The sequence below is a fragment of the Talpa europaea genome (assembly GCF_964194135.1).
Source record: "Talpa europaea genome assembly, chromosome: 9".
In the NCBI taxonomy this organism is placed as follows: domain Eukaryota; kingdom Metazoa; phylum Chordata; class Mammalia; order Eulipotyphla; family Talpidae; genus Talpa; species Talpa europaea.
The window spans coordinates 988,699-1,014,154 of NC_140076.1; the positions used below are offsets into that span (position 1 = coordinate 988,699).

Sequence of the window (25,456 nt, forward strand, 5' to 3'; positions counted from 1 at the left end):
CCGCAGTGGGCTGCTGCCCCCACTGAGGAGGGGCCTGGGTCGGGCCACGTGGGCCGCGTCCATTCAGCCACCGCAGCTGCCCACTCCGGGGCCCATGGCCAGCGTGGGGCCGCTGCGGGGCGTGCGGGATGGCCCTCCGGGACTCCTCGGGGCCCGCCTGTTGAGGCCTGGCCACGCCGCCCCCGAGGCCGGGCGAGCGCGTGCGGGTGGACGGGCGGGGCGAGGCCGGGCTGTGGACGGCTCCCCAGAGAAGCCCGCGGTGGTTCCCCTAAACGTTCGTGGAAGGAGGCCCCAGGTCCCGTGCGCCCCTGCCCTGGGGGAGGGTCCGGCAGGAGACGTCTCTGCGGAGATCCTCCGTCCCTGCCCGCGGCTCCGAGGGCAGAGGCCCGCTGTCCCTGAGGCCCCGGGCGCGGCAGGCCTGCCGCCCAGCCTCCGTGGCCCGGCCGGGGTGGCGGGGCGCTGCCCTCGCTCGGGGCCCATCGGGCGACCGCGGGCACCGGGGGTCCGACCCGCCAGGCGCGGGGGGACGCGCCGTCAGCGGGGAGCGCCCGCCCCGCCCCGAGGCCGCGGGCCCAGCCCGCGGAGCGGAGCCCCGAGCCAGCCGGCCCTGGCGGCTGCGGTCCCGGCCGGCCACGCGGGTCAGCGGCGCGCTAACGCCTTTGTCAGGGTGATTAATAGTGGTGGGGAGCGTCGTTAATTCACTGCCTAATGACTGCGGCCGCGCGCGCCGCCGTCGGGTGATGTATGGGGGAGGCGCCCACCCCATGGCAGAGGTGAAAATCATTCCGACAAGTCAAATATTGTCACGGGGACAAATGGCTCTCCCTGTTAATAAAAATTAATGAATTTTTTTCCTTCTTGCTTTTTTTTCTCTCGCCACTGGCCTGCTAAATGGAGCCGCAGGCCGGCTGGGCAGGGACGCCCGGCGCAGTTAAGCACTTTATTTGATGGTTAAAACTATAAACGTCTTTATTAGGGCAGGAGCCGGCCAGAGGGCCGGGGTGGGCGGCCGCGGAGCGGCGGGAGCTGCAGCCGGCTCCGGGGGGCGGGGTGGGGGGAGCAGCGGCAGCCTAGGTCCGCCGGACCAGCCGCCTCTGCGGGCCGAGCCACCCTGGGGCCCCAGGCCGACCCTCCTCCCTCCCGCTCGCGCCCCCTGTTCACGGTCCCCCCACAGCGTCTTCATCGCGGCCAGGGCCGGCTTCCCCCCACCCACCGGGAGAGCCCCCGCGGGCGCCCATCCCTTAGGACCCTGCCCCCGAGCCCCGGCCGGCCTCCCTGCCAGGGGGGCTCCGGTCTCTCTCCCCCGGGGACGTTTATTTCGGGGCAGCGCCCAGGCTGGCGTGGAGTCGCGGCCTGACTGGCAGGCGGGCCCGGTTGGTAGGGACGGAGAGATAAATATGTCTATAAATAGTTGGGTGGCGGTTGTTGGGGTGTTTGCTCACGGTTAACCCTTTCCTCCTCAGCCGGGCCGACGGGAGCGGGGGGGGGGGGGCGAGGAACCCACGGGCCAGCGGTCCCTCCCTGGCCCCCGAGGGCACATTTCTCCCGGCGTTTGCCCCGGGGCAGCCACTGGGGCACCCCTGGCCGGGCCTCCTCTGGGGTGGCCCAGCAGCGGGCAGGGGTGGTGGGGACAGGCTGGTGGCTCTCCCCCCAGCCCCACACCCACCCCAGCCTCCAGGCCACAGGATCCCTGGGCACCCCTGGCCCTGTGCACCCGGCCACAGGCCGAGCGGGCCCCGGTCTCTGCCACATGCCCCTGGCGCCCCCTGCACCCACAGGGCCCAGGATCCCACAAAGTCTCAGGCCTGTGACCCCAATACACCCAGCCCAGCGGGAAGGCCTGGGTCCCCCCGGTGTGGCCAGCGCGGCTCCCAGACCCAGCGGAGACGGTACTTCCAGACCCCGGCACCCGGCTGGCCGCAGTGAGCCCCCCCACCCTGGTCCCCTGGCGCTCCACCCCGTCTGACACTGGCTTCCCACCCGCAGGGTGGTGTGTTGCAGAGTGGACGGGGTGCAGGGGTGCCTGCCCGGCCGCGAGCGCCCAGAATAGTGTCCCCACGGTCACCAAGGCGAAACGTGTCCCTTGGAGCGGGGCTGGGGGCCGAGGCGCAGCCGGCCCTGTGGCCACTGCAAGAGTGCCCGGCCTGTCCAGGGCAGGGGTCCGTCGGCGGCTAGGAGCCAGCCCGAGCCCCTTCTGTGGGTCTGGTGACAGGGAACAGGCTGGGGTGCGGCGGGTACTGTGGTCACAGCGGCCAGGGCTGGAGACCAGCGTCGTGGGCACTCGAGCAGGCTGGGGGGCGTGGCCCGGCCGCATGGCGGGGGTCAGCCACATAGGGCGGCCGTCCCCACACGCCAGCCCACTGGACAGGCCCTGTCTGGGGCCGACCCCCCGATATATGAGGGGTCTGGGGGCCGGGTCCCCCACTGCCTCTCAAACACAGGAGGCGAGGGGGCCGGGAGGGAGGCGGCTCCCAGGGCCGGCGGGCGGGAGCGGGGTCAGCTGTGATTTAGAAGAAAAACAGTGAGACTTGAGCGATCCCAGGCCACCGCGCCGCCCCGGGGCTCGGGGAAGTGGGATATTAACCGTGGAATAAAGGAGAGAAAGAAAAAAGGCCAAATCACATCTCCTGAAACAAAGAGGCTTTTACCAGGAACAAGCCTTGATAAAAATTACAGCAGCTCGAGCTGCGCAGGTGCCCGGGGGGCGCGGGGAGGCTGCGGGGGGCAGCATCCCGCCTCGAGCCGCCAGCCCCCAGAATAGAGCCCGGCCCCGGGGGAGGCTGGGGCCTGGGCCCTCGAGGGCCGGGCTGGGGGCGCCTGACAGCTAAGGAGGGTGTCCATGTCGGGGCAGCGGGAGGGTGGACATCCCGGGGGACCAGAGCCACGGGCAGAGCAGCCTCTCAGCCGGGGGTGGGGCGCAGGCAGCTCTCCCAGAGCCCAGGCTGGCCCGGGCCTGAGGGTGACCTTGACCAGGCCGCGCTTGGCCACCTCAGCAAGGTCGTGGACAGGATGCCCGAGGGATCCACGCCCAGCAAGGGGCTCAGCTGGGCCTGCCCTGGTGCCCCTCCCGCTCTGTGGGTGTGGGCGGCCTCACCCCGTCCTGCATGTGGACCAGGAGCCTCAAAGCAGCAGAAACGCCCCTTTCCGCCCTGGAGGGCTCCGTGTCCCAGGGCGACCCGAGCCTCGGCCTGCCGCTTCACGAGGCATGGTCTCTGGGCGCCCCCCACCCCCGGGACCGGCCGAGGCAGGTGCACATGCCCCCCTGGGCCACACTGGGCCCCCTGCAGGCTGGGCCTGCGCCAGCTGACCCGGGCACGTCCAGGCACTAGGCTGCGGGGCCTGTGACCTCTGCCAGGCCCCGTGAGAGGAGGAACTCTGCGGTGATGGGCCAGGCCAGCGTCCTGCAGGGCACGGCGGGCAGTGGAGGGGGCCCCCCTAGAGAGGGAGCCTGGCAGCCCGGCTGGGCATCCAGTTGCTAACCACCACTCACCCGTGGTGCCCAGGGCTCGACCCCTCTGCCTGAGGGCGGGGCCCTCGTGTGGTTGGGACACGCACCGTGGCCGGCTGGTTCCGGGGCCCTTTCCTGGCCCCCTGATCTGTGGCGTCGCGGCAGCTGGCCCGCCCCGGCTCCGCAGCTCAGTGTGACGTCGCGCAGTGGGGCAGTGGCACCCAGGGGGGCTGCTGCGGTCAGGTGGGCATCCAGCGGGCTCCTGGCACTATGGCCACCATCGCCATCTCCCGCCAAGGGGCGGGTTTGTGACCTGATGCGGCGGGACCTCCAGCGATCTGGACGGTCCAGGAGCCGGCCCGTGGGGCTAGCCCCTTCCTGGTCTGGGCCCCCCCCCAAGCCCTGACTGCAGTTCTCGGGCTCGGGGCGGGGCGTGCGGGCACACACGCGTGACTGGAGTGGCCAGGCAGGAGCTGGAAACTCCTTCCCCTGGTGCTGCAGGCTCAGGCCGTGCTGAGACGCCCAGCTGGGAGGGCAGAGCCCCCAAACAACCAGAGCACCCGTCACCTTGCTTCTCCTCAGCAGCCCAGCGCCTCCTCGGGGCCAGGCCTTTCCCGGGGTCCAGAGAGGGGCGTGGCAGGAGGCCGGGCCCTCAGGGAGCTGGCGGCTCAGGGACACTGGCCACGGCCCCCAGCGGAGGCCCACTCTCAGGGCCGGCGGCCCCTGCACAAGGTGGGGGGGGCTGCGGAGACCACAGGAGCCCCCGCCCGCCTATAGCTGAGAGCCGGGTCGGGGCGATGCGGCAGGGGCCACATTCCGGGATCACTGCCTTGCCTGGGTGCGCCTGTCACCCCAGGGGAGCGCCGCCCCACTCTGGGCCACGCGGCACCCATGAGCACAGCTCGGCCTGCGGGAGACCCTGGTGAGGGGCTGGGGCGTCTGCCAGCGGCTCCCAGACCTCAGGTTCCCAGACCCCGCCTGCCCCGGGTTCCCCCACCCCAGTGCCTCCTGCTGGGCTGGGGGTGGGGGGCAGCCTCAGGCTTGATGGACAGGACGAGGCAGCATGGCATTGGGGTCCCCCGGCCTGGCGCCCTCCCGGCCCCCAAGGGGAGGGAGCACAGCAGGTCCTCCCACCAAAGGGCCCAGGGAGGCGGGTCACCTAGGACATCTCCACGGCCCAACCGTGGCCCCGTACACACTCATCCACCTCTGTGCACACGTGCTCGCCGACACCCAGCACTCCTGCACCTGCACACACATTCACATGTGCAGCTCGCCTGCACACACCCAGGCACACGCCTGCATATGTACACACTCAGGTGTGCACACACAATGCACATGCATACACTTGGGAGCCCCTGCACACGCACACACACCTGCACACACTCACACCCCCACACACTCACACACCTGCTCACACTCCGCCAGGTTTCCCCTCAGGTGCTGTTCCGGCCCCTCAGGGCAGTGTCCACTGCAGGCCCACCCCAGGGCGGCGGAGCCGGCGGCCACACGCACTGGCAGGGGCCACGCAGGCAGCCCGAGCCTGCAGCTGGCCGGGCACAGAGCAGGGCTGGGCCTCGGGGACACTGAGGTCCTTATCTGGCTAAGGGGTCGCCCGTGTCGAGGGGACATGTGGGAGGCACCATCTGCCGCCAGCTGGTCGAGCACGTGGGTCCTAATTTGGAGACCCCTTTCTCTCCATACCCTTAAATACTGGCAGAGGGAATTGAGGCCCCACCTGGACCACCTCCGGCACCGCCGAGGCCCCGTCAAGAGGCTGAGAGACCCAGCCTTAAACTAGGGGCTCCCCAAGCGTCCCAGGCCAGGGCAGCTGGTCCCCTCACGGTGGGCATGACCGTCGCAGGGTTAGCACACAGCATCCCGAACGCGGGGCCTGGGTGGCCTGGCCTGCACGGTCAGTGCCCGTGGCCTGATGGCCATGGCCACCATCAAGTCTGGTCTGGCTGCCCACCCCAGCCCCACCCGCGCCTCTGCTGTCGTGGCGGGTCCCCCAAAAGAACTGTAGGAATGAAGGGCACAGCCAGGAGCCTCTAGCTTGGAACTACCACTAGACCCGAGTAGGGCCCGCGGGTCCCAACAAGCCGGGTGCGCAAGCCCCCTGGTCTCGGCACCCCAGTGCCCTCAGGGAGCACAGCTGGACTGCAGGATGGACGCGGGGTGTGGGTTGCCGCTGCAGAAAACACCCAGCCAGCCAGGGCAGCCCCTCCCCAGCTGACCATCTCAGGGGGGCAGCCAACTGTTTTGGGGGGTAGCCGACCGTCTTGAGGGCAGCCAGCCATTTTGGGGGGCTGAGGAGGGCAGTGTCAAAGCTGTTTTCCCAGTGGCTCTAGGACAGGGCGCCGATGTGTCGGTGCAGCTCCTGCAGCCTCCGAGCCTGCTGGCTGCTTCCTCGGCCCCGGGGCCAGCCCCCCTACCCCCCACCTTCTCCAAATGTTTCTGCTCAGTAATGAGGCCGCCTCACAGCCCCCCTCAAAGAGGGAGCTTTCTCCCTCAGCAGTGGGGGCGGCAGGTTGGAGCGGCGGGTTTTCCTGGCGGCTTCAGGCAATCACTTAACCCCTGTGACCGCGGGGCGGGAGGCCGGGCCCGGCCGCGCTGCAGCCAGCAGGAGCCCCTCTCGCGGAGCAAATGGAGCCGGCCCTAAAAGCCTGATTCCCGCCGGCGGGCGCGGACCTTCGGGAGGTAGCACTGAACAGGACACACGTGTGCCAGCACAGGGCACGCACACACACACAGAGGACATGCACACACAGGACACACACAGGGCACACACACAAATGTGCACATGCGCACACACAGGGCACACACCCATGGGACACACATGTGTACATACACGCACACACATGCACACATCCCTGAGGTAGATCCGGGGACCCTGGCCACGTCCAGCCGGCCAAGCTCCCGCAGCAGCCCCTCCAGGGCGAGTGCGGCCGTCACGGCTCCGGGACGGGTGGGCGCTGACCCCATGCTCTGCTCGGCTGGGCAGGCCGCAGGCGGTCGTGGGCCGGCCGCCCGGGGGCTTCGGGGTGGCTTGGCCGCCCCCCTTCCCGGAAAGACCCTCCCAGCCGGCCAGAAAGGAGCCGCTGGCCACGTGACGCGGCGCAGTTACCAGTGTGGACGCTGCTAAGCAAATAAGTGTCTTCCCTGGGCGTTTTTCCTTCTTCCAGACTTGGGTTTCTTTAGAAAGGAAACTTTGTTACTCCCCGTGCGGCCTGTGTGCAGGGCGCCCCGGGCTGAGCTCATTCTGGTTCCGTAAGGCCCGTCTCCCGAGGCTCCCGTGGCAGGGGGAGGGGGTGGGCAGTTCCCGCCAGCCCGAGGGGTGCCTGGGGGCCTGCAGGCCAGAGGCCGCCCCCTCCACAATGCGCCTCCAGCTGTTTTTCTTTTTTATTGCGATGAAATCCCCGTAACAGAGAACAACCCTTTTAAAGAGCAGCTGATGGGGAGGCTCTTAGCGGCTCTCGAGGTTGTGCGGCCACCCTGGCCTGAGGCAGCCCCCACCCCAGTGCTGCCTCGGCCTCTGGACCCGACGTCCGGACGTTTCCTATGGAGGCTACGGTGTGTGGCCGAGGCCTCGCGGGGCGTTCTCTTCCCGAGCGTGTTGGGCCCGAGCGGGTCCAGGCCCGACTGTGTGTCCAGGCCCGAGCGCGTGCGGGGGGCGGCGGGGCCTGCGTGGGGAGGCCTGTGCGGGCTGACGCTGCCTTGTCCCCGCAGGCGACGGCGACGCTGTGAACAGCATGTGCGAGGCCGACCCGGACCTGCTGGCCGGCGAGAGCGCCGGGGACGAGACCGAGGACAGCATCATGTCCCCCATCCCCGTGGGGCCGCCGTCCCCCTTCCCCACCAGCGAGGACTTCACCCCCAAGGAGGGCTCGCCCTACGAGGCCCCCGTCTACATTCCGGACGACATCCCCATCCCTCCGGACTTCGAGCTCCGGGAATCCTCCATCCCGGGCGCCGGCCTGGGCATCTGGGCCAAGAAGAAGGTGGAGATGGGGGAGCGGCTCGGCCCGTGCACGGCGGCCCCGAGGGCCTCGCTGAAGGAGGCCGGCTTCGGATGGGAGGTGAGCCTGCGCCCGCCTGTGCCCGCCCGCACCCGCCGCTGTGTCTGGAGCCCCCGAGCGCGGCTGGCGAGGGGGCAGGACGGTGCCCGAATGCCGCGGTTCCCAGGCCTGTTGTGTCCCCGCGCGCTGGACGCACCCCGAGGGCCTCAGAGGCCTGACGGGCATCCCCTGTGCCGGCCCTTCCCGGGACGTGTCCTTCTTGAGCTCGAGGCTCGGGTGCAAGAGCGGCCGCCGGGGTCTCGGCTAGGGGTGCGGTCCCGGCAGCATGGGAGATGGCGGGGGGCCCAGAGCGGACGTCCTTCTGGAAGGTTCTTCCGGGGCCTGGCGGCCAGTGCCCGCTGCCCAGTCAGCACTGGGCAGCCTGCTGGGGCTCCTCGTGGCTTAGCTTCCCAGCAACCTGTGCCCACCTGCCGGTTCTGGGTCCTGTGTGGGGTCAGGAGGCGGAGGCTCAAGTGAGGGGCACACTCCCTGGGTACCCTGCTCAGCCACCAGGGTCACTGGGCCCCAAAGTTGCGGGACCCTCAAGGTGGCTGGCGGGCTCGGAGCCCTGCAGAGACGCCCCCCCCACCACAAGCCTGGCCTGACACCCAGTGCAGCCAGGCCGGTGGGCATCCCGGGCAGGCCCCGCCTGGACATGCAGGGCCAGACACCTTCAGGGTGCCCTGCTTTCTGGGGCGCGGGGGCAGGGCACCTTGGGAGGAGGGAGCAGCTATGCGGAGCACCAGGGGTGCCACCCCTGCCCCCCGGGGCCCAGGAGAGGTCCTTGCAGCCTTGAGCTCCACGTGATGTGAACAGCGTGGGGCGTGGGGCCTCCTGGGTCCTGGCAGGTGCTGAGCCTCGCCCGACACCTGTTCCCGCTGGCCCGAGGCTCAGAGGTGCACCCTCTCCCAGCCTTTGGGGTCTGCCCTGGGGCCTGCCCCACCATCCACGCTACCCCGAGCGCTCTCCAGGCATGGTGTGGGCCTGGAAGGCGCCTCCTGCAGGTGCACCTGGTGGGTGGTCCTTGCTGCTGGGAGGGCGCTCCTCGGACATGGGCAGGTGCGGTTGGGCGGGAGGCGGCCCTGGGGACCTGGCCTGCCCCCCCCCGCGGCAGCTCAGGAGCAGGCGTGCAGGCTGGTGAGGAGGGCTGGGGCTTGCACCCCTGCAGGAGGCTCGGCGACCTTGGGCGACTTTGCTCTGGTACACACGTCCCTGTTTGCTCTTTGAAAAAGAAATGGCCCGTATCGCCCCGGCGCCTCCAGTGCCAGGCTGGGGCAGGCGGCCGCGCAGACTGCCGGGGCCTGTTGACTTTGCCACTCGCCCCGCGTCTGCTGCCAGCCTTGTCCCTGGCACTGACCCGACAGCCCTTTCACACCGGCGTCAGCCGTGCCTGCCCACCTGGCACCTTCTCGTACATGGGCGCCAACTCCAGCCCCCCGGCCTCGCGCTCAGGACCCACTGCCTCTCGGCCGGGCTCAGCCCCACGGCCTTGCCCCTGACCACCAGAGGCTGCGGGCAGCTGCGTGGAGGCCAGAGACAGGCGGCCGGGGCATGAGCGGGGGTGCCCCCCAGATCCCCAGAGGCCCGGCCTAGAATGGACCTGGGGGCTTCCTCTGTGGCCCACGGAACTCACGGGCTCTTGGGGCAGTTTCATTCCTCCTAAGGGCCTTGCTGGAATTTTCCACCCAGGTCCCCACGCTGGTGGTAGCTGTTTTGGGTTTCTGTCCTGCCTCCGGGCTGGGGCGGCCGGGTTCTGACGGGAGGGGCCTCCGGCGGACCCGGCTCGGGAAGCCAGGTGGACAGGAAGGGAAAGGCACGGCCGGGCTCGGCCCTTGGGTCAGCCGGGAGCGGCAGAGGTGGCCGGGCAGTGGGCGGCTCCGCGGCCAGGTGTGTGGCTGGTGCTGGACTGCAGGGCGTTCAGGTTTGCAGCGTGTGGGGGCCCTTTCTGGAAGGGGGGCAGGCGAGGCTGTGCAGCCAAGGTGGTGGCCCTGAGGAGGACGTCCAGGCCTGGTGGCAGGCGCAGCGGCCTGGGCACCCGCCCATCAGTCCGGGAGCCAAGCACGGATACGCGACCAGCCGGTCCACTGGCCCGGCCAGCACGGCTTGCAGGTGGTCGGCCACCCTCCGTGGCCAAAGCGCTGGTCGCCCTGCTGAGGTTGGCACGGGAGGCCTTTGACCTCAGGCTCAAGGCCAAGGGGTCATCCTTGTTCCAGCAGGGAGGGGTCCACGCTGGCCTCACTCTGCGAGCCGCAGGCCCACGGGCCGGGTCCCGCCGCACGAGCCGCACAAGCGTGCCTGACGCCCAGCCTGGAACCCCGCTGGTGCTGGGGCCGCCGCGGAGCCCGCGTCACCCGGGAGGGAGGCGCCCCAGCCGGGGCAGTGCGGCCACGTCGAGGGGACGGTGGCGGCGGGTGCGCGGGGGGCTCCCGGCTGTGTCCAGAGGGAGGGGTGAGTCCCTGCGAGGAGCCCCGGCCCCGCCGCCCAGACGCGGCCCCCTGCCCGGATGAATCACCCGTGATTGCGTTTATCGCCCTGGGGTCTGAAAAAACAATTCTATCATTCGTTGAGCAGATCATGACATTTATCATCATGCTGTTTATTTTGCTAATTAAGAGGCTCCGGTGTGCAGGCCCGGAGGGCGGGGGCGCAGCTGTGTCCAGGGCCTGCGCCTGGGCCCGTCGGGAGGCCGGGCCCCAGCGTGCGGTCTCCTTGTGGGCTGCTTGCTCCGCGTCGAGCGTGTGTCGGCCGAGGGCCGAGCCTGTGCCAGGGTGCCCAGGGGGTCCTGGTCCCAGCCGCAGAGGCCAGCACTCGCCGGGCCTCTGCCTGAGGAGCCGGTGGAGAATGCCCACAGGGACGGGCGGGCGGGCTTTCGACGGCCCGAGGAATTTGCTCAAGTGGCTGACCTCATCCCTCGGCTCTGTGTCCTGAGTATTAATAATCATGTTTGTTCAATCAACAAACAGACTGTGGGCACAGGGCCGGGGGGTCCAGGGGACGCAGCGAGGCTCGGAGTCTTGGGAATCTGCGCCCAGCCCGGGCCGGGGAGGCCTGGCTCGAGGGGCGGGTCTCGGCCCGGGTGCTGGGAACAGCCTCCGGTTTCCCGAGGTGCGCGGCCTGCACGAGGGAGAGGCTGGGCCCTCTCTGGCACCCGCGGCAGTTGACGGTGCCCAGTGGGGAGCCCAGCCCCGGGATGAGGGGGCCCTGTACCTGTGATGCCCCCAGGATGGACCTGCTGTGAAAATGGGGAAACCGCGGGACTCCCATGGGCCCCAGGGTGCTCGGTCTCATCCCCACCTCAGACTCGGGATCCCCTGGGGAGCTGCACTGTTTTCTGGTCCCCACTGCCTGTGGCCAGGCAGGAGCCGCCGCCAGCCGCACAGACACCCAGGTGCGGGGAAGGCCCGGGCGCGACGGTGCTGGAAGGGGGGAGGCCTGGACCCTGTCCCCTGCACCCCTATGGGGAGGGCCCCCAGCGCAGGCCTGGCCACTTCCAGGGGTTTCCCAGCAGCATCCTGGCCCAGGGGTCTGGAGGGCGGGACCTGTCCCATGGCAGAGCCACCCCCTGGCAGGCCTGTCTGGAGCCAGCCTGGGGTGAGGGGCAGGACAGCGCGACGCAGACGTGAGCTCCCCAGCCTGGAAAGAAGGCACAGGACCCCAAAACCCCAGACCCCGTGGCATTGTCGAGCAGCACAGCCACATCCAGGATCAGGGCGGTCAGGCCTTCGCGGGGCCGTCCAGATCGGCCGCCTCACCTGGGCCACGGCTGGGGCCACCTGGAGCGTCCAAGTGCAGCTGCCCAGGCCCGAGCCAGGATGCTCAGGCCAGACAGAGCCGCCCACCCCGCTGGCCCGGCCTGTCGGGTGTAAAGCCCGGGGGTTACACAATAGCCCTCCAGGGCCCTGGCTTATGACCGTGCCACCCGCCCCCCCGGGGCTGCCCGGAGTTTCATTTTAGGCCAAGCAACTTCCGGGGGGGCCCTAATGGCTTTCAGAATGTGTTGGGAGGTGTAACAGACGCCCCAAACGGGTCCCGCATCTGTGTGCAAGTAACGGCTGGATGGAGACGCCGGGGGCTCTGCTGGGCTGGACGGGGGCGCAGGGGGCTCTGCCAGGACGGCGGGGCTCAGACAGCCGCAGGGCAGGGCCTGGCACGGGTCGGGGGCCTGGTGGTGGGAGACCACGGCCGCCCCCCGCCCCTCCCCGCCCCCAGCAGTGAAGTGACATCAGGGCGGCGGGGCCGGGCCCAGGAATGCGTGAGATCGGCACTATCTTAGGCCAGCTCCGAGGCACGGGTATATAAGGAATTTTAGAAAAAAGGAGAGAGAATGACTAAGAATACCTCCCCGGCGGGCTCCTTTATTTCCTTAAGGGGTAATAACTCAGCCCAACCCAGCAGAGGGCACTTTCTTTAAATAGAGCGTCTGATTCACAAGCGAAAAAGGAAATAAATATTTTCTTTTCATATTCAAGAGATGTCCATGAATACCAACTTCTTAAATGGTATTTTACCATCCACGGCACACACGCACCCGCGCACAGACACACACCCGTGCACACGCCCACGCTCAGACACACATCTGCACACACACATTCACATCTGCACACGCATGCACATACACACATGCACGCACACGCACACATGCACACACATGCACAGCGACACACCTGCACGCTCATGCACATGCACACACGTACGTGCACACACATGCACATGCCCTGCTCAGGGTGGTCCTTGAATTCCCCACCCCATGGGCGCTGCCCCCTCCCCCACTCCCTGGGGTCCGGGGAGGAGGTGCCCTCCCGGGATCAGGGACCTTCTCGCAGGAGGCCTGGTGGGGTCCGGCCCGAGTGCGCAGGGGGGAGGGGCGAGGGGAGCCCGGCCGCCCGCTGGGCTCAGGTGGGGTTCTGGAGGGCAGAACCCAGGATCCCCCCATCCAGCTGGCCCGGCAGCAGGACCCCTCTCTGGGGCTGACCGGCAAGGGCTCTCCCTGAAGATGTGAAGGCGACAGCCGAGGTGGGGGTGTCACCGCAGCCCTGGGGGCACCAACATGGCTCACAAGCAGGCAGGAGCCCTAAACCCTCAGGAGGGGAGGGGCAGGGTCACGCAGGTCATAGGGTGAGGGACCACCCAGGCGCCGGGCAGCGTCCCCTGGCCTCGATGTGCCTGGCAGCTGCTCGGGGGCTGTGCCCCCCATCCCACCCACCGCCTTTCCTGAAGCCCCAACATTTCTCAGAAGCTCTGGTTCAGGGGAGCCCCAGCAGTGGCCTGGAGGAGGGCTCCTGGGGCCCCAACCGGCCTGGGCCGCCCGTCCGCCCGCACCCTGCCCGCAGGCGGGTGAGCACCTGGGTGCTGCCGGCCACAGACGTCCGGCCTGGGGGCTGGGCAGGGCCTCCCGCGGGGCTGCTATCGGCGCCCCCCAGGTGGGCTGGCCACCCCCGCCGGGACTGGGCCTCAGCCGAAAGCAAGGGCAACGGGCACCCCCGGCCTGTGCAGGGTGCTCTGGGCCCCCAGGCGCTGGCTGAGGCTGGTCAGTGCAGGGGGACTGGGGGACCCGAGGCCCGCCCCCTCCACACCTCGCCTTTCGCACTGTCACGCCGAGGAGCCGGCGCCCGCGGAGGTGCTGGTGGGTGCCCAGTCTGCGGGCGCCTCGCGGGGACACAAGGGCCCTGGCACACGGGGCAGGGCGGCCTGCGGGGCGGCCCTGGGCACCTGGGTCCCCTCGGGCCGGTGGCAGCCCGGGGATCAGCCGGAGGGGCGGCGGGAACCAGCTTTGTCTGCTTCGGCCGCTTCTCCCTTCTGGGCTAATGCCCAGTTTAATTGCACGTCCCATTGTGTGCCCTGCTCTGTCATGTCCAAAATGCCTACATCCGCTCCTTTCCCATTTAGCTCTTTCTAAAGTCCATTCTGGCTTATCAGCGCAGCAATTTCACGAGCAGAGCTAAGATTCCTGCCACTTAGGCCCGAGGCATTGTCTGTCCCTGCGGCGGCCGAGATAAACCCTCACCCAGAACAAAGTCGAAATGACCTTTTACAAGTGGAAAGGGCCTTGTTTCCCTCCAGGCTAATTTATCAGCCTTCCTTTTCAGCCGCCGGAGGCCGAGCGGTGGGCGGGGATTAGGAGGCCGCGCTTCCTCCCTGGCACCTCGGGCGCAGGGACAGGGACACAGCCTGGACAGGGCCGGGCGGGGCAGGTGTGCGTGGCGGAAGCGGCAGGTGTCACCGGGAGGCGGGGCCGCCGCGGCCCCCTGCTTGGCCCTGGTGCAGATGGGAAAGGAAGGAAAATAAAGACAGTGGGTGCCTGTAGGCCCGGGCGCCTTGGACCCTCCTCCTGGCCACCCTGCGGGCACCATGCGTGATACGCGCAGGGTCAGCGGGCAGAGCTGCACGGGGGGGGGGGGGGGCCCCACCCAGGGTCAGCGGGCAGAGCTGCACAGGGAGGTCCCCACCCAGGTGTGCAGGCATCTGGGCGGGTGAACGTGCTGTGTTGGGGCTCTCAGGGTACCCCCAGAAGGTGTCCCCCACCACGGGAGGGACCACAGCAAGCCTGTCCTCCCGTCCGGCCTCCAGGGGCCACTCTGTGGCCTGGGGCTCGGCAGCCACCTAGAACAGTGAGGCCTTTTCAGGGGAACTGAAGGGTCTGTCCCCCACAATCCCCACGGGAGCCTGCGCCAGGTTTTCCCTTTAGACTCAGCTGGTCCATCAAGGGGCCTTGAGTGGTCAGGGGCGTCAGGGAGGGGCCAGTTTCCCGAGTGCCCCAGTCTCCTGGAGGCGGGAGGGTGGGGGCTTGCCCCAAAGGAACTGGCCACGAGGGGCTCCATCTGGCTTCTGGCCTGGTGGACGCTGGGCCAGGAGATGCAGGCAGGCCTGGGGGGTGCCGAGGGGTGGGGGGGGGCCACACCCTGGTCTGAGCTGTCGGTCTGTCCCGTCCGCCTGGAGACCTGAGCAGCCCAGCCCTGCTGCTCTCCCGGAGCTGGGCCGTCCTTGGACAGTCGCCCCTGACCCCGACGAGGGTCGGTGTCTGGGCTTCTGCATGGGCAGTGAGGGTGTGGGCAGCCCCTCTAGTGACTGGCTGGGGACAGGCCTGGCTACGGGAGGGCCTCACTGCCCAGTGCCGTCCCGCAGGCCCGCCCCAGGCCCGCCCAAGCCTGCTTCACTCCAGCAGAACCAGGTTCCCAAAATGCTCCCAGCTCCACACCCACAGCCCCTCTGCACACAGGAGGCTCCACTGAAGCCCCCTGAGGTCAGACGGGCGGTTCCCGGGCCCCCTCCCTCGAAGGGCCTGGCCTCCCTTAAAGCTCTTAGAGGTGACCTGTCAGAGCACGGGCCAGCGCCGGGCACAGCCTGGGCGCCTGCGGAGTGCTGAGGACCCCGGCGCAGCCCCGAGCTCAACCCAGAGTCCTGCCCGGGGCCACCCCGCACCGCTGGTCCTGGCCACGCAGCCCTGGAGGCTGCTCCAGGGCGCTCGGCAGCCTGAGCCCCAGGACAGCAGAGGCCAGGGTTTGCCTGCCCTGGTGACTCCCCGTGGTCATTTCCAGGTCTGGGACAGCCGCGCTTGAGCATCAGACGCTCTGCAGGGTCTCGGACACGGTGGCAGCTTTCTGGGGTGCTCACGCCACAGGAACAGGCGTGGTGGGGGGACAGCCTGCAGCCCACACCCCCAGCACCCTATCACTGGGCCTCAGTGCCCCGCTTCGTGGGAGGAACCGCCCTGGGGGGCCTCCCAGCTCAGCTGGAGCGTGAGTCTCTGGGGAGGCCTTTGTCCGATGCAGCTGGGGGTGGGCCCCCGCTCGCTGGAGCCCCCCACCCACACACCCAGGAGCCCTAAGGCCATGGAGCCGCTGGTGCGCTGTTGCCCGTGCCTGGCCACTGGGCCCCGGCATCCCTGCTGCCACGTGTGCCAGCAGGCAGCTCCCCTGGTGGCAGCCCCCACGCCAGCCCCACAGGCCAGCACAGCTCTGCTGGCCCCTGCTTCTGCCCTAGGGCTGGTGCCAAGGGGAGGCCATTGCTTTGCTCCCCGCTCGGCCTCCTCCTGGCCCACCTGGCTGGTCCCTCCAGCTGCCAGGTTCCGGGAGCCCCCTCCAAAGCCCGTGCCCGGGAGGACCAAACCGGGCCCCCAGGCAGGGCCTGCAGCATGCCATCCAGACCGCCACCCCAGCGCCATGCGGGTGTCCCACACTCACTGTCCCCCGCACGCTCCACCACCGTGACCTCATTCTCAAGCAGGCCATCCTGACCTCCCTGAGGTCAGGCTTCCACACAGGCATTTGGGGGACACAGTCACCCTTGCGGCCCTCAGGATGAAGCACCTGGGCGGGGGCCTGCGGGGCACAGACACCCAGGACCTCCAGGCCAGGCCCCTGGGCAGCAGGAAGGGAGCTGGATGGGGTCATGGGAGGAGAGGGTGGCGCCCGGGCCCCTCCACAGGAGGCACCTTTAGGGGCATCGTCTTTGGCCAAGGCCCTCATCTCCCCTTTGCATTGGGCCTCCCGGGCATGGGCTGGGCCACTCTCAGACCCCCGTGTCTGCACCCTGTGGTGCCGTGCGTGTGTGCCATGCGTGAGTACACGTGTGTCCTGGGGCCTGTGTGTGAGCACACTCGTGTCCTGTGTGCCGTGCGTGTGTGCCGTGAGCACACGTGTGTGGTGACGCTGCAGGGGACACGTGGCCACGGTGACCCCGTCTGCTTCCCGCGGGCTCGAGTGTCTGTGCCTCGAGCAGGACGAGGGGTCGGGTGCCGGGAGGCGGCGCCTGCTCTCCCGACAGCGGAGCCGTGGGCGGAGGCCGAGGGCCAGGGCCGGGGTTTGCGGGAAGGGGCTGTCCAGACACCCCGCCCGCCGCGCGCGGGCCCTCAGGGTGCTCCCTTCCCGAGCCCCTCAGGGTGCTCCCTTCCCGAGACCCGTCTCCCCGGCCCGGCGGCCGCCCGGCCCGGCTCGCCGTCCGCAGGGAGGCCCCGGGGAGTCCGGTTGCAAAGGAAGGGTGAGAACAGGCAGCGGGAACGGGCGGCGGGGCGGGCAGGCCCAGCGGTGGGCTAATTGGAGCGCGGGACCCGGCGTGGGGGCGGCCGCGGCCCAGACAAAGCGCGCCGAGCCGGGCCGGGAAGGCCGGAGGATTGTTAGCGAATTAGCCGAAGTCAGAGGCCCCTGAATGGGGCGCGGAAGGGCAGGGAAAGAGGGTCCCGGCACAATGCGGCCTCAATGGAGCCCCATTCAGCGCCGTGAAAGGGCCCCGCTCGCTTCCTCTCTGGGAAAGGGAGACGCCGCACTTTTGTTTGGCGGAGGCGGGGCCGCCCCAGGAGCCGCTACCTACAGCCGCCGGGAGGGCGGGAGCGGCCAGGGCGAGGGGGGCGCCGGCCGGGGCCCGCCCGGCCCCCCCTCGTGGCGAGCGGCCGCCGTGGCCGGGGCAGGCGCGGGGCGGCCGCCGGGAGCCCGGGCGGGAAGGGGACGCGGGTGCGGAAAAATAAGTGCTGAGCCAAGCGCCGGTTCGGGAACTATTTCTTGAATTCAATATTAATTAATTTTCCAGATGAGATTTCCCTAATCCACTTTTACAGCCAGCGGATTAGGGCGGCGGCGGCCCGGCCGGCGGCGGGATGAAAGGCCGGCGCGGGCGTGTGCGGGGCCGCGTGGGGCCGGGGCGCAGCGGGGTCCCCCGGCCCGCGCAACGGCTTTGCTGCTGGAGGCGCCGCTGCAGGGAGCCGCCCGCGTTGGCACCCTCGGGCCGGGCTGAGCGGCGAGCCCCGAGCCCAGCGACCGGCTCTGCCCCCACTTGTCTCAGCACCGGACGGGGCCAAGGTGACGGCACCCCCACCCCACCCCACCGACAGCCCCGGTGGCGCCGGGGCCCCATTTTCATAGCGAGGGCCCCGTCCCGGCTCTCGGGGCCTGCGTGGTGGCCCGGGAGGGCATGACCCACACTGACCTGGCCGGCACCCCCATTAGACGCCCCGGCGGAGCTTCTGGGAGGCCCGGGAGGCCCAGTGGGTGGCTGCCCAGGGGGAGCCCCGGAGCGGCAGCAGGCGTGCCCGTCCGGGCCGTCCCCTGGGTCCCGTGTCCTGCGCTGCCCCACGTGCGGGTCCCAGACCTTGGGCATCTGGATCCCTGCTAGAAGCGCGTCCTGCAGGGGCCACCAAGCGCCGTGGCGTGGGTTACCCCGGGAGTGTTCTGAGGCCGGGAGGGCATGGCGGGCAGCTCGGGGTGCGGGCAGGCCGCGCCTTTCCTGGAGAGGCTGGGGGCAGGCGCAGGCCCCAGGGGTGAGGGGGACACCGTGCAGGCCGGGGCACCCGGCTCCCGCAGGCCGCCACCACCACCGCCCACCCAGCAGGACAGGCGCTGCCCGAGGGGCACTGCAGCCACGGGGGCAGGCACTGCGTGGACGCACCTGGGACCGCGAGCCTGTCCCCGGAGCAGGGAGGGAATGGCCTTGACAGGCGGTGGAGTGGACGGCACGAGGCGCTGAGCAGCTGCCCGCCCAGGAGGTGGGAGCTGTGGAGGGGGCGCAGGGATACGGGGGCAGCAGGGGGCACAAGTGGGTCCCCAGGACCTCCCGGGAAGAGACACAGCCCCCCCACCCCCCCTCCCCAATGCCAGGGCAGCTACGAAACGCCAGTCACGTGGTGGCGCTGGCCCACAGCGGGTGCTCGGCCTGCTGCTGCCCCACATCTGTCTGCAAACTCTGCTGGCGCCCCCTGGGCAGCAGGACCGTACCTGGGTGAGAATCAGCAACCTCACGTCCAGCTTCTTCCTTGGGAACAGCCCCCACACGCCCAGCTGTCTACCAGGAGCCGCCAGGCCCGAGCACCCAGCTGCACCAGGCCAGTGCCCGGCGCCAGGACAGGGGACCGGGCAGGGCGATGTGGGGGCTCAGACCAGGCCCTGTTTCCCTCAGACAGGCACCCCCTCTCTGTGCTCACAGGGTCTGCCCTGAAGCCCTGGTCTAGGTCCCGGGTTGTCCGAGGCTGCGGTGCATTGAGCGGCCCTCTCCTGCCGCCCACCGCCCGGGCTTCTCTGTCCAGCCCTGAGACAGGCTGGTCACCACCTGGTGGACAGGCCCTTGACATGATGCTCTGGCCACCACCCAAGTCTGGGGCTGTGCCCAGGCCCGGGTGGGGGGGCTGACAGTCTCCCAGGACCCCCTCAAGGGGCCTGGTGCAGGCTGCCCTGGTGTGGGGACTGGTGCTCGGCTTCCTGTTAAGTGTGCAGGTCCTCACCTCTGGGCGGCTGGAGGCGCGGGACATGGGGTTGCCGGGGTGCGGAGGCGCCAGGGCGGGCAGTGGAGTCGGGTGCTGACAAGGGCGCTGCGGCCTGCTGCGGGAGCGGCCTTCCGAGCCCCTAAGATCTGGGCACGTTTTGGTTAAGAGGAGCAAGTCACTGCTCTGGTCAGCTCACACCTGGATAGAGGACAGCAGGTGTGGGGGGGCCCTGGCCGGGCCCCGTGCAGCACACTCAGAAGCAGGAGGGGCAGGAGGATCCCTGTGCCCCGCCGGAGCCCCAGTGCTGCCCGCACACCGGCAGCTCAGAGGCAGACGGCGCAGCCCGACCACCTTGTCCTGGGAGGCTTGCGGGTCCCACCAAGAGTCCTGGCGCCCACACTGGGCTGCAGCTGGGGCCCATGCTCCTCAGCCAGAAGCTGGGCGGGCGCCAGGAGGCCCCATGTTGGAGGCGGTGCCCACTCTGGGTGCCCAGAGCTCTCCTCCACGGGGCTGCTCTGGGGCCAGGCCGGAGCCCCAGCCCCTTCCGCGAGGGCCCTCCCGGGCGCCGGGCCCCCTCCTCGTGTCCCTGGCCTCTTGTCCCAGCGCCCAGAACGTCCCCAGAATGTCAGAGCGAGGTGCTGGGGCGGAGGCTGCGTTCTGGACACGCAGCCGGCTGCCCTCTGGACCCCAAGGTCGCGTGGGGCCCCTGAAGGACACCCGCCGTGGGTTCCCGCACCAGGTCATCGGCAGAATTCTCATTTGTCGTGGAAAATTCCAGTACTTTGCAGCGACATCGGCCGGAAGCTAGCTGACACTTGGAGGTCGCCTTCCTTGCTGACGGCCGAGCGCCGGGGCGTGAGAACACCTGATTGTTGTGAAAGCCTGGGTCACTTTGAGAACAGAAACGAGTAAACGCTGCGCCTAAAGTTATTCTACTGGAAACCAGCCCCGCGGCTCGCCTGGGCTGTGCTGGGTGTGCCCGGGGCACCTGCTCCGTCTCCCTGACCCTGCCGGGGAGGGCCCTTCCCTGGGGACAGGCCGGGAAACCGAGGCCCAGCAGGGCCGGGCCGCGCAGCTCAGGATCTGCGCCTTGGGGAGATGCTTGCGGTGCGGCCCACGGCGGCTGGGCACGCTCTGCCACGTCGCTAAGGAGCGGGCCGGGCCGGGCGCTGTCCCTGTCGCCCCCAGACGACCTAGACCAGTCCTCTTCCTTCCCTGCGTCTCTTGTTCCATCCCAGGCGCGAGGGGGCAGGGCTGCCGACCACGGGCGCCCGGCTGCTTCCCGAGGGGACCGCCGCCCTCTGAGTGCCGCTGGCTCCAGGAGACACTGGCCAGAGCCAGGCCTGGGGACGGGCTCTCCCCAGGGGGCGTGGACGGCCCTCAGAGACCCGCCTGTTCCCAGGCCTGCCCGGCCGGCCTGCTTCTGCTTCTGGGACCGCGGCTGAAAGCGAGTGGTGGGGCTGCGGGGCCGCGGGCACTTGGCGGTGGGCCCTGGGGTGCGCACCCCAGTGGCGGGCGCTCGGGGACCAGGCTGCCCGCGTGGTGCGCGCGCTGGCGAGGGTGCAGGGGACGGCCGGCCGGGTGGGCGCGGGCGCGCGTGGGCACAGCGCCGGGGCGCGCCCGCCGACTCTCCCCGCCGCGGGCAGCGCGCACGGGGCTCAGGGGACGCGCGGGGGGCGCGAGCGGCCCCTCCCGGCTCGGTAATGGGGAGCTCTTGGGGCTGATTAATCCCGCGCCGCCTCTGGACGTCCGCGGGGAGTGACAGCCCAGCCTCCGAGGCCCTAATTTGCACTCCATTCACCGGCCGAGCCGTCAGCGCTGCGGAAGGACCGCGCGGGCCCATTCAGGGCGCGATGCTGGGAACGCGGCCAGCGTGCACAATGCCCAAAAGAGCAAATTGGCGGAAGCTTTGTTCCCGCCCGCGCCCTTTCACGCGGGGCGCTCGTTAAGCTCCTCATTTGTCCCCGCCGGGAGCGCGGGCTGGGGTCACCCTCGGGGCTGCTTTTTCAGGTGATCCCGGCGCCCCCCGCGCCCCGCTCGCTCGAGGGCAGGTGGGGGCAGGGCCGCCGAGGTGGGGACCCCGCGGGACCCCCGGGGCCGGCCTGGACGGGCGCGGGGGCAGCCGAGGTGGCCTCTGGCCTCAAGGCCTCGTGCCCCGCGGACACCCCGCACCTCTGCAGGTTGGAAGGGGGGGAGGCTCCCCCGGGCCCGCGCGCTGCGGGGGCGCTGGGGCCGGCACGAGGCGGTGTCCTCTCGCGCCCACCCAGCCGCGGCGCGCCCCTGCCCTCCTCAGTCCCCGGGATCCGGGAGCGCGGGGGCTTCCTGGGGCGCATGGTTTTGGGGGGAGGCCGGGCGCTCTGGAAAGGGGTAAATCGCGCTGTGCAGGCCCCGCGTGGCCCGCGCTGGCCGGGAGGACCCGCTTGGCGACGCGCACTCGGGGTCTCTCCGGGCAGACACGCCGCGCCGTCGGGTCTTGCGGGCCCGGCCTGGGGGCCGGTCAGGGCCTGGAAGGGTCAGGGCACAGGCGTGCGTCCCGGCTCCGTTGGCCAGCTGGAATAAAGGGGTGGGGAACTGGGGGGCTGCGGCGTGGGGGGCGGCCTGCAGGGCAGGACGCGCTGGGCTGTGACTGTAAAGGGCGCTGGCTGTGATTTGTCACTCAGGCTTGCCACGCGCTGGGAAGCCACAAGTGTGTGCCGGGGCCCCCGCCTGCCGCTGTGTGGGGTGCACCCTGAGCATGCAGACGCTTTGAGGGGTCATCCCAGCCCTCAGGTGCTGCTCTGAGGGGCTCCACCGAGGCCAAAGGGACCCCAGAGGCTCTCAGCACCAGCCCCACTGGGCGCTCCTTAGGAGGCCGAGCCACTCTCACCGGGAGGAAGCGGGGTGTCCAGACCCCACGACCCCCAAGGTCACCCTCCAACAAGGTCACAGCCAGAGCTGCCGACAGGACTGTCCCCCCTCACCTCGAGGCCAGGGGGCCGGCCGCTCTGGACACCTGTCCAGTCTGCAGTCACTCAGTCACAGGCATCTGGGACCACAGGTCCTGTTACTCCGGCACCCCCTCTTCCCGGGGGCACATGGCCAGCCGGAGAGGGTCCACTTGGCCCAACAGGTTCGTCTCCCATGAAAGTTTGTTACCAAAAAAGAAAAGATAATCAACAAGGAAAGTGGTTTTCCTGTTGGGACAGGAAACTCCCTTTCACTGCACCTGCCCCTGGGCCAGAAGCTTCTAGACCCGAGGGGGTCAACCCTCCCCCATCCTGGAGGGGCCTGCCCCTCCCCACCGCAGGTGTCCAGCCCTGCGCTGCTCAGACGCGGAGACGCTGATGACTTTGACCTTGGCCCAAAGGCGCTGCAGCGCTGGTGGACGCTGGCCCTGGACAGGCCGGTCCTGAGACCCTGGTGAGGCGCCATGTCAGGCGCTGTTCCCCGAGCCCCCCTAGGTCCCGTGACCCCAGAAGTAGGCGGGTGGACACGTCTGTGGGGACAGACAAGACAGACCTGTCTCCACCAATGGGGCCACGTCTCCCTCTCTCTCCGGGTGGGAGGCCCGTCACGCCCGAGGCGCACCCCAGCCGCCCGTTGCCACTCCAGTATGGCGGGCGGGATGGCGAGGGAGGTGGGCAGGCGGCCCCAGGGGACGGGCAGCAGTGGTCAGGCAGGTGTCTGCGGGACGGGCCGAGAGGCCCCGACCCACCAAGGTCGGCCACGGGCCGGGAGCCGAGCCCTCACCCTCGGAGGGTCCTCTGGACCAGCCCCTCGGTGAGAGGGTGTGTTTGAGGGGCGGGGGCAGGCGGGCAGCCCTGCCGGTGCCCGGCCGAGATGGTCCCCGCCGACCGGCTCCCCCGGAGCGGCACCGTCCGGCAGACGCGTCCCCCGCGCCGGTCCCGTCCCGAGCCAGCCCCCTAGGCCCGTCGGGCCCCCGTGCCCCGGCCTGGCTGCCCCCCGCGGGCCGACCCGGCGTGGAGGGTGGCTGGGCCCTGTCCCTGCCGCCGCCCTCCTCCCGGCGCCCTCGGGCCGGCTCCCTCGGCTCTCACAGATTCTGCCCGTGTCCGCGCCCTCATTAATCAACGTCAAGCACGCACAGCGACAAGGGCCGCATTCTTCCGCGGCCCCTCGCGCACACATCCCATTGTGCCGCCGGCCGGGCGGTGGGAGCAGCCCATGCAGCGCATGAAAGAGATGGGACAAAAATGAAAGGAATCGCGGGAGAAAAAAGAGGAGGCATTTTCCCCCGAAACACTCGAAGAAATGCTCGGCAATGATAATTTAAATTATTCATACATTTATGAAAACATCCATTGAAAAGTGAAGTGTATGACGCTCTTTGTCTATTTTTCTTGTCTCTTGTTTGGGATTAATCTTTACTGTAATCCGGCCGTGCCCACAAAGGCCACACTCTCTTTCCATGGGAAAAATGTCTCCACACATCCAGCGGGCTGGGGGGGCCGTGCTGACGTGGCATCGCCGGGCCCTCAGACGCCGGACGGGCCGTGTCCGCTAGTGTCCGGGCACACAAAGCAGGGGCGGCTCTCACGTCCCGGTGGGCGCGGCGACCTGGGCCAGGCCGGGCTGCCCGGGCTGGGTGGCCGCACGGGGCCTGGTGCCCGCGGCTGCGCCCGGCCGCCAGGAGCTGGGAGCCACCCCGTGACCACGTGACAACTGCTGGGAGGATGGACAGGCAGGCGCCCACTTGATCTTGGCGCGGTGGCGTCTGGAGGGTCCAGGCCATCCCAAGGCCACGTCTGGCTGGGCCCTACCTGAGGCCCGAGCAGTTTAGATCCCTCTTCCCATCACAGAGGGTGGCTGGGGCCGGCAGGTGGAGCGGACAGCTGGCTGACCGCCGGCCCGAGACCCGCACACGCTGGCCAGGCCACCCCCTCCCCACCCTGCCCACCACCCCACGAGCCCTGACTGCTGGGGGCCGCAGGGTCGTGCGGGGAACGAGGACGGGCCTGGCTCTGAGGCCCGGTGGGAGTGGCCTTGGGGCCGTGTCTCCGTGGAAGCCCCCGCACGGCTCCTGGCCCCCGCCGGGTGTCCTCAAAGCAGGTTTCAGAGCGGCCCGAGCGGGACTAGCCACGCGGGTCCAGGGAGCGCGGGCTGGCGGGAGCTGCCAGGCGGCCACTTTCTTTCGCTGGAAATGACCCGCGGGGCGGCAGACTCGGGCCTGACTGGGGACTGGTGGGCACAGTGCAGGGGCAGCGGTCACGGCTCGCTCGGTTCAGAACCCCTGCCCCGGGCACCTCCACACTTGTTGGTCTGCGGGGAGCTGGGCCACATAGGGCAGCCCTCCTGGCCTGAACGGACCAGGTCTGCACCCCAGAAAAGAACCAGGACACGCCGGTGACAGTGCATCCCGGGAGGGGTGCTGGCCCAGACAGGTGCAGAGTCGGGGTGCTCCAGGCCATGTGGGCAGCGACTCCCGCGAGCCAGCTTATCCCAGAAGGCCCTGCTCCTCCCCCCAGCCCCCCCCAGCCCTGATCTTGGGCGGGGTGCTCCAGCTGACCTCCCTGCCTTCTCCGGGTCGGCTGGCAACCCCCGACCTCGGGGCGTTGGGGATGCTGCCGGCCCGCTGCCACCTCCCACCCGTCCCCCCAAAAGAGGTGCCGGGCCCCCTCAGCCTGCAGCCCCGTCCCCCACCCCCTCACCATCTCCCTCCGCCACCGATGTTGGGGTCTGGGAAGGTAGCCAAATGCCACTGAGGACACTGGGGCAATAAATCATCCCGCGTCCAACATCTGCAGGCCCCGGGGGCCAGGCCTGGCCGAGGATGGTCCCCCCGCCGTCCCCGCTGACAAAACACCATTGTCGTGGCCGGGAAGAAGACGCTGGTGCGCTGACAAAGGGCCTCTGAGCCGGCCGTGGACCGCCGAGGGAGTGGCCAGGCGCGCGGCGGGGGCCTCGCTCGCTCTTTCTTCCTCCCTGGTTCATGCTTTTCCTCTCTCGTGGGGGTCCCCCAAAGCCTTTCATTCCGGCTTCATATTCACATAAAGACATCAAGAAAAAAACCAGCAGAAAGAATTATTAGGCATGGCTGTCAAATGCTTTATCAGGAAAACGGGAGGGAAGGGTAACCCTTTGTGCGCTGGCCCCACAGGCCCGGTCGCGAGACCCCGGGCGCCCCGAGGGGCAGCCGGGCCACAGCGGGCAGGAGGGCGGCCGGGAGGTGCCCGCTCAGCCGCGGCCCCGCGCCAGCCGGCTCGGGGCTCCAAGCCGCGGCCCTCTCCGCGCAGGTCGGGCAGCGCGGCCTTCCGGGCGGCCTCTGCTCGTGTCCACCCGCAGGCCTGGAGGTGCCGGCGCTGGAGCCCGGGCGGCCGGAGGCGAGGACTCCCGCGGGGCTGGGCAGGTGGGCCGCCCTCCTCGAGCTGTGCCAGGCCGGGGCGAGGTGTGGGCCGCCCTGGGCCACTGGCGCCCGCTTCCCGCATCCCCTCCGCAGGGGCCCTGCTCGCGGCTCTCAGGCAGCTTTGCCGCCCGCCCACTCCCAGCGCTTCCGAGCCCTCAGGGAGGGGTCCCGGGGGCCCGAGGCCCCCGCCAGGGAGCCCCGGGAGGCGTGTCCGACCCCTGCGCCCGAGCCCCTCGGGGTTTGCGGTGAGGGGCACCCCAGGGTGGGCCGCCCCGGGATGCGCTTTCCACGCAGCCTCCTGGGGCCCAGAAACCGAAAACCGCATGCCGACAAACGGCTCCCTCGGCAAACATTTTTATTTCCAATTAGCAAAAGAAAAATTGCTAATTTGCTGCAGTTGGAGCGGGCTGACGTCTCAATCT

At 69.6% G+C, this 25,456-nt stretch overlaps 1 protein-coding gene across 3 annotated transcripts in view; it reads left to right on the forward strand.

Annotated features, from left to right (window-relative positions):
- Positions 1 to 25,456, forward strand: part of PRDM16 (PR/SET domain 16) — a gene marked incomplete at both ends in the record, with an annotated part of 195,200 nt that overhangs the window by 63,049 nt on the left and 106,695 nt on the right. For all 3 annotated transcript variants that reach the window (XM_084243700.1, XM_084243702.1, XM_084243701.1), the window contains one exon: positions 7,178 to 7,527. In XM_084243700.1, coding sequence (XP_084099826.1) covers positions 7,178 to 7,527 — 350 coding nt within the window. The remainder of the gene's footprint in view (positions 1 to 7,177; positions 7,528 to 25,456) is intronic.